This window comes from Morone saxatilis, unplaced genomic scaffold, assembly GCF_004916995.1.
Source record: "Morone saxatilis isolate NCDOM2014 unplaced genomic scaffold, NCSU_SB_2.0 Contig24, whole genome shotgun sequence".
NCBI lineage: Eukaryota > Metazoa > Chordata > Actinopteri > Moronidae > Morone > Morone saxatilis.
The window spans coordinates 5,720,506-5,733,549 of NW_023339807.1; the positions used below are offsets into that span (position 1 = coordinate 5,720,506).

Consider the following 13,044-nt stretch of genomic DNA (forward strand, 5'->3'; position numbering starts at 1 on the left):
TAAATGTTACACACCGGACCTTCAACAACATATTCTTTAAATAAAAAAAATTTCGTCACGTAAACAAAGGTAATGCTTTACACATAGGTGGACTGTTCAGGAAAAAGGTTGGTCATGGAATCAAAACAATGTTTCTGTGTGTAATCATATAAAAGTTGTCCCTCAGGAGGTAGCCCTGCTCCTGTCTGGAAATGAGCTGTAGACGACAGCCTTAAACAGACAGCTGAGAGTCCAGAGAGCTGGCCGTGACACGCTGCTGCCGCTCTGGATCTCAGTTGACACCATAAGTCAATGAAGGGCTATTTAGATGTCGAAGCTGTTTGGGGACTAGTGTTAACAAGCACAAAGGGTCCACTGAGTGAGCCAGAGAAGGTGTCGCCGAGCTAATAGAACAAAGAGCGCTCTCCACACCCAGCACTCCTATAGCTCTTCCTTTTTAACCATTCACACTCTCACTTTGCTTTTTTTTTTTCACTGTAATTACACCTGCTCTGCCACGCGTAGCTCGAGGCGTGGCTGCGCAAAATCACTCGTTAATATAAATCTGCCGACTGTGCGAGGAGAAGGACTACTCACTGACAGTCTCTGTGGAAACACTGGGTTGTAAGCAGCCTGCACCTGTGTGTCCCTCCTGGGACCAAGAGGTAAGGAAGCCACACTTTGGGGAATAGTGTGTGAAGTGAGACCATCCATTTTCAAAATGAACCTGCAACAATTACAAATCGGAGCGAGGAAACAAGCGCTTGTTACTAGCAGCCTTCGGGCTGTTTAACCAGTTGAAATCAACCTGCAAAATCCCAATCGTACAAGGATGTCAGAGAGCCAGAAATGGAGGTGTGATCATCAGAATAGAAGCCTGAGAAAGACACCTTGAATAGTGAGAATAATAGAATTAAAACTAGCAGCCTATTACAAACTACACACTCCTTATCTCCAAGATTGGCAATGCTGTTTTTGTCTCCTAGACAAAGAGATTTCCAGGCGGGAAGTGCGAAACTGAAGGTGTGACGACACGTCTTCAGCTCTCTGAGACAGTGGAGCGGCTGCTGTGTTTGTCAGGAGACATACAGAGCATTAACACCAGCCAGAGCACCAGACCAGACAGATAGTGTTACACAGCGCTTCCCTTCCTCATGTCAAACGAGCGTAATCACACACATCCAGAGACAGAATCAGAATTATGGCAGCTGAACCCCCCCACTCCCACTGAAATACAAAGATATGCCATGACGACGGACCGTGTTGCCATGTGATACAGTGAGGGGTAATCTGTGCACAAGCCATGCTGTTCTACTACAAATGACATGTAGCTGCAGGCTACGCAAGGCCGGTTGTTAGAGATGTGTTTGTGCAAAGGAGTGAGGAGCTGGAGGTAGAAGGAAATTATTATCTATCTAGATGCTCTTCAAAAAAAGGACCAAGGAAGTTCAGACACAACAAACATCATTAATTTAGACTGCCAGACAACAACATGCATAGTATACTCCTATAAGGAATAGTAATCTATTACTAATCCACACTGTACTGGACGACATGAAAAATTATAATTGACAGTTGGGTAGAAACACTAATGGAAAACACTTCTTCCAAGCTCCCATAAAACAGGGTTACCTGAGAAGCAAAGCCGCCTGAGCTCATTTCCATAATACCTCTGTGTGCCCCATGAGAATCTCGGGTTCAGTTTGCCTTCATTAGCATGTGCCACGAAACAGCATATACCATTTTATTCCCTTTTTTTTTGCAGCTGGAGTATATTGAAAGGTTTGCAGTGTATGCTGGAGTCTGTGGGTGCGAAACCTGCCCACTGGCTGCAGCTCACAGACATTATTTTGGGGGAATTTACTGCAGAGCCAAGGATTTTTTTTTATTAGATTCACAGCAGGAAGCAAATTGGGTGGGAGACAGTTGGCTACTCTCATCACCTACAGACCTACAGATAGGAGAAGCTCATTTAAATTCAGACAGCATGTCATCTATTCAACTTCTCAATTTGAGTTCATTTCCTACCGCAGCAACTCACTTGTTAGCTAAAATAGCGCTTAAAACTGTTAACACAGGGTTTCACACAACTCGCTGACAACCGGGGTAGGAGTTGTGTTTGTCATATGGTTCATGCTAGCTGCCTCAGGAATGAGTCTATCTGCTGTTTCAAAAGCCTTCAGATCCCATTCCTCAGTTTTAAGATTGAATGTCTTTAGTCAAGACACATACCAGCAATCCATTTTATTTAGCTGAATATCGTCACAGAAAAAAAGAGCAATTACATCCACCTACTAAATCCAAAAACTATGCAATGCGCACTATAATCATTCAAAAAAGGCATATTGTATATCACAAATCCACATATTAAAAAGAACAAACTCATAAACAAGCAGTATAGCATTTCTCTGCAGCAGAGGCATAATGAGAGGGATGCAATGACCGGCAGTATGTGTTTTTGACAGGTATTTCACTTAAAAGTCAATGTATTCCATACGTTTATCCTTTAGGAAAAGTAAAAATAGAACATATGACTCTTCGCAACTCTCCAAAAAAAAACCAAAAACAACAACCCTTCACCATGATTCACTGTCCATGCAGTTGACATCACAGCTGCCAGGTACTTGTATAGGACATGCGGCAGTGGGGCAGAATGGAAGTTGTGAGAGGGGTTAATTAGGAGCCATGACAGATGTCAAATCTCAATAGCATCGTGGGGGGAAAGGGGGAAGGGGAGGAAGACTTTCATGCAAATCTTAACAGTATAAGTCATTTGATATCTCACTGTGGGGTCCAAGACAGTGTCCCGTCCTCTCTCACACATCCGAATTGATGCTCAGGTTGGCCAAACGCGGGTCAGAGTTTATCTCGTACCTGTAATGGTACCCTTCCATGTGGTCCCTACAAGCATCTCGGATGTTGTACATCCACCGCTTGATGCCTTTCCTGTTCAGGTAGAGCACCAGCAGGAATATGACGCCAATCAGAGCCAGAACCAGCCCCAGGAAAACATAAGAAGTCTCCAGCACGCCCTCCATGTCGCCCGAACACTTCAGCTGCGACTGCTCTACCTGCAGGAGCGGCTGGCGTCTCAGGGCCTCGGGCTCTGCACAGGTCAGGTTCTGCACGTCGACGACCTGGGTGGAGTTTTTCAGCCACGACAGCGTGTCCTCGATGAAGCAGTCGCAGCGCCAGGGGTTCCCCGCCAGCCGGATGCGGAGGCCGGGCTTGAGGCTGAACTCTGCCTGGGTGGTGGTGGACAGATCCCTCAGGCTGTTGTCCCTCAGGTCAAGGTCACGCAGCAGCGGCCCCTTCAGCGTCCCGTTCTGCATGGAGATGATGGAGCTGTTCTGCAGACTGAGGTTGACCAGGTTGGAGAGGCTGGTGAATATGGTGTCTGGAAGAATCACAAGGTCATTGTTGGACAGGTCCAGGACCGTCAGCTGGAGGAGGTTTCCACTCTGCAGGACACCCAGGACCTCATCCATGAAGGAATGGTTGTTTAAAGACCTACTCAGATTGAGGAACTGCAGTGTATTATTGTGAGGGAAAGCTCTTTCACTGAAACTCTGGAATTTGTTGTTGCTCAGGTCCAGCCGCACAAGGTTTGGCAAGTTGTCAAATACCTCTGCATCCACAGACTCCATCTCATTCCCACTGAGATAGAGATCTGTTAATAGTTCCAGGCGGTTTGGGAAAGAGTCCACACTAATATGGGAAATATTGTTTCCTGTGACGAACAGGAATTTGGTGTTGTCCGGCAAATCCTGCGGAATCGTGTCCAAGTCCTTGTTTTGGCATTTCACAGTTTGTGAGAAGCACAAGCATTTGTCCGGACAGCCGTCACAGGACAGTGCGACCGCAAGGAGGAAGAGCAAGTACATCATCCCAGACTTTTGTGCTTTCCCTCGGATTTCTCCGCGGTTGCATCCGCACGAGGTGCTCAACAGGCGCATCTTGCACTGTAGAAATCTGTCGGCGCAGACCGTGCGTAAAGATTACTTTACAACAATCCAAGCCCGTCACCGCCTTGTTCTTCCACGGGAAACAAGGAAAAGTTTTTCAACTATGTTTCCCGACTGTATCCTTTCGAAAGCTGCTCCCACTTCCAACTCAGCCTCCATATAACTACCCCCAAACCATCCTCGTTTAGGATAAGTCTACATTTCCATGACGATAATGGTGATGTGGACGACGCTTGCAAACTTCTAACGTTACGTTGTCTTCTTCCTTTGTTATCCACACCTCAGGCGCGTATATATGTATGTGCACAGGCTGCACGGTATTTTACAGTCCCGATAAAACAGTGAAGTCCGGCTCAGAATGTAAAAATCGACAGATAACTTACTCGTGCTACTGGTTCCGAGACGGTGCCATGCATTTGGTACGTGCGACCAGCTTGTCGCTCTCCTAAACGTAGGGAGTCTGGAGGGAGAGACTAAACACAGCAGCACAGTGCAGACCACTGGAAGGAGGGAGCATACCATTGTTCAGCAAAAGGGGGGTGAACTGAAAACTCCTCTAAGTTCATTTACAATTTAATTTAGATTCCCCACTCATGGCGATGCCACACGTGTTTTTTACATTAATCTTAACTCGACTGTCAACCATCTTATTGTAGAAATCGCAACTAGTTTCCCTAAAAATGAAGTGTGCCGGTGGTGACTTGAGGGCCAGGGACCTCCAGGGCTCCCCGAGGGAGCTCCAGTGACGTCCCAAGAAATGTGAAGAACAACTCAGCGTCACTCCGAGATGAGGCAGCAGTATAGTATGTAAGCAAGTATATATCTTCTGATCACACGTTTACACAAAAAGTGATGATATTTATACAGTTCCATAATACATCATTACCAAGCACAAAAATGTTTGCAGTTGGCGTTTCTTGAAATAAAATATATTGACGTGATGTTGTTATGGCTCAACATGTAGGGAGACAAAAAGGTTTGTGGGTAAACCAGTTTGATGTGTTGGGCCTATCACAAGACAACACAAACCCCATTTGGTGAGCTGTTGTCTCAGTGGAAATAACAACGGGCCTAAAGGAATGAAAAACAAAAACAGGTGAAGGAAACACAATCATTTTACAGCTATTTATTAAAACATTAAAAAATAAAATCCATTTTAGGATCCTCGAGGATTATAAGGATCTCTGTGCCATACCCAATGGAGGCTGTGAAAAAACATTATCAAGATTTATTGTGTGTAAATGTGTTTGTCCACATGATACAGAACCACATACAAACAAACTTAAAAGCAGAGCAAAGAAAAGATGATTTGTAATCATCTGGATGAAGGTGCCTGGCTCAGATTTGAGGTAAAGGTTGAAAAAAATAAAAATAAAAAGTAAAACCCCATCATCCTTTTATATAAACATGTCCAGTGTGTAACATTTAGGAGGATTTATTAATAGAAGTGGAATATAATATGCATTAGGGTGCTACGTTTTTATTAGTGTATAATCACCTGAGTATGGGAATCGTGATGTTTTTTTACCTTAGAATTAAATGTTTATATCTTCAGCCATGTTGGACTGCAATGTTTCTACAGTAGCCCAGAAGGGACAAACCAAACACTGTTTCTAGATAGGAGCATTGGCGTTGTTAGCGTGTTTCACGGCCACCGTAGTTTCTCCTTTGCGCTTGGAAGGGATGGGAGAAGTGAGGGAGTTGCAATCTGCAACTACACCACTGGAGGCCACTAAATCCTACATCCCTTCTACATATAATATTCAACTATTTCAGATTTGATTTTGAAAACTGCTGAATGTCATTAATTACGTATCCCTCAAACATGGTTCCGTGGCCTCACTTACTTTATCCACAAGTAATAACTAACACTAAGTTAAAAATATAAAAAATTAATATTTTGAACACATTCAGTGATTCTGATTTGAATAGCATTTGACAGTTTCAAGCGTTCAATAACACAATATTATTGTCTTAACAGTGCAATGATTGGATTCCCTTTATCACTTTATGGTCTGTATTTCCACATCTCCTTTTGAGAAATGACTTGAGTGGCGACCTTGTAGTGAAGGCATTGTCTTCTGGATTATGCAGGATTATACTGCTGAGAAGCAACACTGTGGATGCGTTCATGCGTGACGGAGGGCGTGCTCATCAATATGTCATATTTGGAAGCCCCGGTCTAGATCCCAGTGTAACCCTAGCTTTAACCTCCTTTGACTCCTTCCTATTCTTAGCCTGGGCCAATGTGACAATCATCTGAGTAACTCCATGAAACCTGGATCAAGGCTGAAAGTGATACCCAATGTATAGCTATGAGACTATTGGAACTGACATGATGTTCTTGTGGCACATCTAAACTTTTTACATCCACCTTTCATACCCACTCCACTGTAGTTGTGGCATGCTTCAAAAGATTCTGTTCTGGGTGGAACATCAAGTAATTCTTATTCTCTATAAAGTGAAAGAAAAAAGATTTGTGCAGAAATTATTTCAAAACAACTCTTATACCTTTCCTCTGCTATTGTGATACTATTGTATGTACATTGTACTCTTTTTATTGCACTATATTCCCCAATGCTGCTGTGTGTAATTTGAATTTCTCCTTTGGAGGATTAATAACAGTATATCTTATCTTAATCTATCTTTTCTTGCTCTTAATTGCATCTGAGTGGAAATATAGGCACAGTGAGGTAATACACATTTGTCCATTAAAGAGTGAGCAGTATTAGCAGTTGTAGTTGTGCTTTTATGAAGAATAATGTGTTATTGTCGAGACACACATGAGGTGCAAATTATAACTTATTATACTTGTAAAATAATATTCTTGTTTCATTTAAGATTAATTGACAAGATACATAGCATTTTTATATATTTTTTAAATGTCTATGTTATTTTATAATTATGTTTACAATATAAACTTTAAAGTAAAAATCAAATCCACTGTCCTATGACATCATAGATACAGCAACAGCACACTGAGCACAACGAACGCCCCAAGAACCAACCAATAGGATGTCGGCATACACACGTCCCGACCAATCAGAAGTCTCGACATTAGCGAGGCGTTTTACCTAACCTGCAGGGTTTCAGGCGTCCAGTCCTGTCAAAATCTGCACCAGTGCAAAAAGCCGCTAGCGTCTCGCTTTTGTAGTAATGACACAGAGGATGTACGTCGTTGATGCAGCTGTCTCCATGTCCTGTTGTTTCTTTATCTAGCGGAAGGTAAGAAACGATGGACGTTACCGTCAGTCTGCAGCGGAGCTAACGTGAACGGCGGTGATGTGTCAGTGGAGACAGCTGCCAAGTGCAGTTAGCTAGCGCTAGCTAACAACTCTCTTTGAGCCCATTCCTCTGTTGTTACTTCCCCCAACACCGAGGTGGATAACGGTGGTTAGCTGAAAATACATAGCAAATTATGATGTGTGTCCGTTTCCTGCTTGTGTACTATGAGCTAATACTGAAGTAGCTTGCAGCTGGCTAGCAAGTCAGTCACCTAACGTTAACTCAGTGGGAAATATGATCAGTTAATGTTATTCCGATGAAGAATTAGGTTCATAATGTCTTCAACACGCAGTTGTTTCACGCAGAACCCGACTATGGATTGAATGTAGTGTTGTAGCCGACACAGAAACTGAAGAATCTCATGTTATTCGGCTAATTTAGCATGTTACATTATCCTGCTGTTTAGTCCACATTAAGAACCTCCCTTATTAATGTCTGTGCATTTTCTTCACAACAACAGCACCCAAATGCAAACTAACGTTACATGTAAAGTTTAATTTGAATAGCCTCCTATCTTATTTGCTCAGCTCAAAAGCTGTGTAGCGAACCGGCCCACTCAGCTGAAGGCTGTAATGAGGCCGGACTCACTCTGACCTTTGTGCACTTTAAGATCTCCTCACACTACTGCATCCTGCACACACAGCTGTACTCTTATTGTGCAAGTACACAAAGTGTGAATGTTGGTCATTGTTTATCAGTGATAACTCTGGACATTTCTTCCCCAGGTGCACTCTACAATTATGGAGTTTTGAAAAGAAAAGTGAGAATTTGGGGGGGAAAGGGGGCCTTTCCCCTCAAGTTTGATGGTTGGACTGCTGGACGAGAAGGTCAGAGGGTTGTTGAAATTGTTGCCTTTTGTAAATTAGTAAAGAGTATATAAAGGAGAAACTATTTTTGCAACGGTTAATATGTACAATTTTGTATAAAAAGCACAAGAGGTTTTGTATTTATTGAATTCTTGATGCCACTGTATGCTGCAAGCACCTTAGTTTGTGTTCAATACTAGGTTGAAATGGTGGACTGAAGTCGCACAAAGGCTCTGGAGTCGCTAGGGTGCGGTGGAACCTCAACACAAGCACAATTCTAGCGCTCCAAACCATCTCGACCTTTTGTTGACACATTTTTTTTTCTTCTTCTTCTTGAAAAGCAGCTCTTACAGTTTATTTGTTACCTCACATTGTGTTTGAGTTTGTTTGCAATTGCGGGTGGTGGGCTGTCAGAAGGACTTTGTAATACATACGGGAGGTGGGTTCACTGTGAAGATTTGGTGGAGGTCAGGATGAGTCTGGCACCGCCGGACTGCACCCCGAAATGCCGCTCACAGAAGCACGCAGACGAGGTGGTAGCGGCGCTGACGGGCGGCTCTGAGGGGCAGCTGCGGGCCTTCTTGACTTCACACTGCTACAATGCGGCCACCTTGCGAGACGCCTTTGGTCGCACTGCCCTGCACCTGGCAGCCTCACTGGGAAAGAAGGCCCTACTGGAGTGGCTGCTGGACAGCAAAAGTGCTGACCTGATGGTGAAGGATAAGGAATCCGGCTGGACCGCTCTGCATCGCAGCGCGTTCTACGGACAGATTCACTGTCTCATATCGCTGGTCAAGGTTTGTATTTACCAGTCCAGGTTATTAGTCAAATAATGCAATAATATGAAAGTGTCATAAAAGGAAATGCCAATTTTATACTTATACTTTTTTTCCCTCGACATTGTTTTAGCATGCTGGACTCCTCTCCACCCAGGACAAGGAGGGTCTCTCTGTCCTGGACCTTACGATGAAGGACCGACCAGCACATGTTGTGTTCAAAAACACTGGTAAGAAACTGACTTCTGCTCTTAAATTCAGAAGGGACTTCCAACGTGCATGGCGCTGGTGTCCTTCACCATTCCAAACAATCTTTTTTTGTTCAGCTTGTTGTATGACATTGCTGAAGTGAAGGGTGTGGTTTTGTTTTTGCAGAGTCACAAGCTTATTAGCATCATGACTCATTCTGTTTAATGACGCATCTCACACTTGGACATGCATCGGATTTAATTCTCCCTGTACTATGTCACATGTCTTTTGTAGCCATTATGATTTGTGCCTTTCACATTACATACCAAAGGACTTTCTGAAAGACTGGATGGAGGATGTAGTACCCATTGTTTATGAACAGAAGATCTGGTTTCTGGTTTATTCTATTTCATCTTATTTATAATCTTCTATCTAAATATTATTATTATTAACTTAAAATCCTATTTAAATCTTTGTTTTCATAACGTCTTTGTATATTGCTTTGTTTTTATTCTCCTAGTGTCTTTGTGTCTTGTGATTGAAAGGTGCTACACAAATATACTTGCTTTGCCTTCTTTTAATGGCAGAAAAATGGAGGCAGTGTTGTGGCTGTGCTTTTCACTGTGTTTTCTTCCTCATTACAGACCCAACTGAAGTGTACACATGGGGAAACAATACTAATTTCAGTCTCGGGCATGGTAATCAGGAGAGCCGACAGCACCCTGAGCTGGTGGATGTGTTTGCCAGGACTGGAGTTTACATCAAGCAGGTAGGCTAACAACCCCTTGTTGCTGTCTCAGAACTCCAGGGAGTAAGTGTTTTCCTACACCAAAGGGCTTCCCTACCCTGAAAACCCCACTTGCATGTGTCACATCAGCAATGGCCTCATGCTTCAACTCCCTGCCAATGTGTTACATAAAAAAAAAAAAAAAGCCAATGCACATGGGTACTCCAGATAAGGCGCACCACCTGGGTAAACCAGCAAAACACTCCATCCCCAGAGTCCTGTATTACACAACCTTTTCCTCAGGGTAAATCACCATTTGTGAAAAATTTATTTTTTTTCCTCCGAACATGGCTCATACTGGCTCATATTTTCTCTAGGTGAAACCACAGACGTAGACATATGGGCTATGCTTGATTTTAATTGTCCTTTTGATAAATAAATGAAGTTAGTAGTGGTACAGCGTTACATCATTAGGCATACCGTAATAAACCTTGGATTTGGTAGGTGGGGGCTATCAAGAAACCATTGTTGATGTGAGTCAAACGGGGGGCATAGTTGGTGTGTGAGCCATGGACCGATTGGCTTTGTCTTCTCCTGTGTAGTCTTAATTTGTGACTTTGTTGAGCCGATCTGTGCACGGTTAAACCATGCGGCCAGACTGCGCCAGCCTGGCTACAATTTCATGCGTTTGTCATGTGGGTGCTCTTAGTGTGATTAATATAGCTACTGGCAACAGTGCAACCACCCCCAGTGGTGCGTGTACACACCAGGTGCTAGTTATAGTAGATTAAGTAATGCCAAACGACTGTGTTAGACATGCTATCATTTTAATCTATTCTCCAGACTTGGCATTCGTATGTGGTTTGTGTATTTGTTAAGTAATTATGAATTTGGGCTTTGTGTCAGGATATTATTGGTGTTTACAGAAGAAACCCTCTGTTTGAGGTGTTTTTTTTCTGCCCTGCAGGACTTGTCATGCAGAGTAATTTCATAAAGCCTAGTGGGGGGCAGATGGATCTCATTTCATGACCACACAATGACCCAGTGGCACTGCGTATAGTCTTTGTCTTCCTAGCCCAATCCAGCAGGTGCCAGAGGTTAAATATTAATTCCACAATGACATGTTTTTAATTAAATGAACTACACTGGTGTGTATGCATGTGTGTGACTGTCCACATCAATGTGATACTTCAGGAAACATCCCTGCTCTCTGTTGAAAGCTTGAGGGGCGCAATGTATTAGTAATGATGTTTGCTTTTCCACTTGTGCCTTGGCCTTTTATTGGCATAGTGTTTTACTGTCACTACAAGAGGGCCTGGCTGAGGGACATGGAAAGAGATGCATCGCAGCCTCTGCCATGAGGTCAAAATTATAATGACAACAGCCTTAATCAGCATTAACTTCAGACTGTTTTTTTTCCTTGGATATATAGTATTTTACATCTAAAAGCAAAAACAGAAACATCACTATGTTCATGTTTAACCACCTCTTCTCCTTGTAGGTGGTCCTGTGTAAGTTCCACTCTGTGTTCCTGTCTCAGAAAGGCCAGGTCTTCACCTGTGGACATGGACAGGGAGGACGACTTGGCCATGGAGATGAACAGACTTATCTGGTGAGACTTGTTACAGGACGTTATTTTGGTGTCACAATATGTGCTGTACATTTTTATATACTACATACATACATGCATATAATATACAACTAACCTCAATAAAATAATTATAGACTAGCTTGTAATAAATCATCTCAACATAGTCCGTTGATATCAACTGATGTCATGTTTTTAGATATAGTGAATACAAAATAGGTACAGCACTTTGTGAACAGATTCCTCTGCTTCAGTTTTAAAGTAGAAAGTTCAGTGTGTAGATGTGACAATTGACGATTATGAGTCTTTGTTGAACTGAACTTTTTAAGGTGTAGGTGTGTGTGTGTAGGTGTAGGTGTCAGGTTAACTAGTTTGCAGCAAGCTGTCTTCGTCTCTTGTATTTTTATTTTTGCTGTTGCCGGGAAAAAAGAGAAAACGTGATCAATCTGATTGTATTTGACCGAGAGATTCCAGCGCCAAAGCGTTTTTGGGAGATGTCCAGTTTTAGGCTATTTTAATTGTCTTTTGCCTGTTTTGCCAAACAACATATTGTTTATAGTAAATTAGGGAACCACAACTTTCTTTTAAGGGCACTACAGTCAATTCAAAACAGGGCAGTAGTTAATTTTAACAGGGGCATTATGGCCACATAGTGGGGCATCCACAGCACTGGCTGTTTGGCTGTGGTGCAACTCTTACCCCGCTGTTGGTAAGATTAGTTCATTGTTGGGTTTGGTCCATGGAATTTGTATACAATAAGAAAAATATAGCATATGACCAGACTTGTCTATTTATATTAGTTTACTACAGCAAATGAATTGAGAGGAGCAGAAAACGAGCGGGCTCCTGCTGTGACAGCGCCATTTGAGTGATTGTTGGCAAATACCGTAGTTATAAGTAAGGTAATATTTTACACAGGGTATTGCCCTGGTGCTAAAAATACAGGCATGGGATGCTGTCATGATTAATGTGGAGGGAACTCCATAATCTTCAATGCCTGCTGAGCAGTGAGTTTAGGCTGTTTGAATTTCTGCACACTCAGTTTGTTGTTTCTAATCTTTTTCATTATCCTCTCCTTCTCACTCTTCTCTCCAGGTTCCTCGGATGGTAGAGGGTCTGATGTCCCACCACTGCTCCCAGGTGGCAGCAGCTAAAGATCACACGGTGGTTCTGACAGAAGAAGGCTACGTTTATACTTTTGGCCTCAACACCTTTCACCAGCTAGGCCTGGCTCCTCCTCCCTCCTCAGCATGTGTCCCTAAACAGGTAGGTGGTAACGGGGGAGGGAATGGAAAGTTCCTTCATGTAACAGCATTGTTTTTGTGTTTGATGGTGACTCGTTTTGGTGAATTTTATTGTATGCAAGTTCCTTTTTGAGATGGATTAGCATTTTATACAACCAGTACGTTTCGAAGTTTCAAGTTTAGAATCTGTGTATTCTGTGTAGTTTAGTTTCAGTGTCCTTGTTAATATGCTGTGTTGTATGTAGGTGTTCTCTAAGACGTTGAAAGGCAGGACAGTCATTGGAGTTGCAGCAGGAAGGTTCCATACAGTGCTGTGGACCAGGGAGGCTGTCTACACAATGGGACTCAATGGAGGCCAACTGGGTAAGTCTCAACTTCTAAATGTCAGCAAAGCCAGTGTTACAAGACAAAAATTGTACTGCTTTTCAGATACTTAATGTGACAATTGTGGTAATTGTGTATATAATGGCCTCCGCACACCAACC

The 13,044-nt window shown here is 42.9% G+C and overlaps 2 protein-coding genes across 3 annotated transcripts in view; one reads left to right on the top strand and one right to left on the bottom strand.

Moving 5' to 3' along the window:
* Positions 1-553: 553 nt before the first annotated feature.
* tpbgb (trophoblast glycoprotein b) lies at positions 554-4,417 on the bottom strand. The gene has a single exon (XM_035671584.1). The coding sequence runs from the start codon at positions 3,933-3,935 to the stop codon at positions 2,796-2,798; it is 1,140 nt and encodes a 379-aa protein (XP_035527477.1). The 5' UTR covers positions 3,936-4,417; the 3' UTR covers positions 554-2,795.
* Positions 4,418-6,992: 2,575 nt separating this feature from the next.
* The window catches only part of ibtk (inhibitor of Bruton agammaglobulinemia tyrosine kinase), a 17,894-nt gene continuing 11,842 nt past the window's right edge, over positions 6,993-13,044 (top strand). Inside the window, exons 1-7 of one of the 2 annotated variants that reach the window (XM_035672016.1) lie at positions 6,993-7,169; positions 7,955-8,832; positions 8,945-9,041; positions 9,645-9,769; positions 11,229-11,339; positions 12,411-12,581; positions 12,805-12,922. In XM_035672016.1, coding sequence (XP_035527909.1) covers positions 8,509-8,832; positions 8,945-9,041; positions 9,645-9,769; positions 11,229-11,339; positions 12,411-12,581; positions 12,805-12,922 — 946 coding nt within the window. In that variant the 5' untranslated portion in view covers positions 6,993-7,169; positions 7,955-8,508. Of the gene's footprint in view, positions 7,170-7,954; positions 8,833-8,944; positions 9,042-9,644; positions 9,770-11,228; positions 11,340-12,410; positions 12,582-12,804; positions 12,923-13,044 lie in introns of those variants that run through there. The other variant, XM_035672015.1, reaches the window with a different exon arrangement.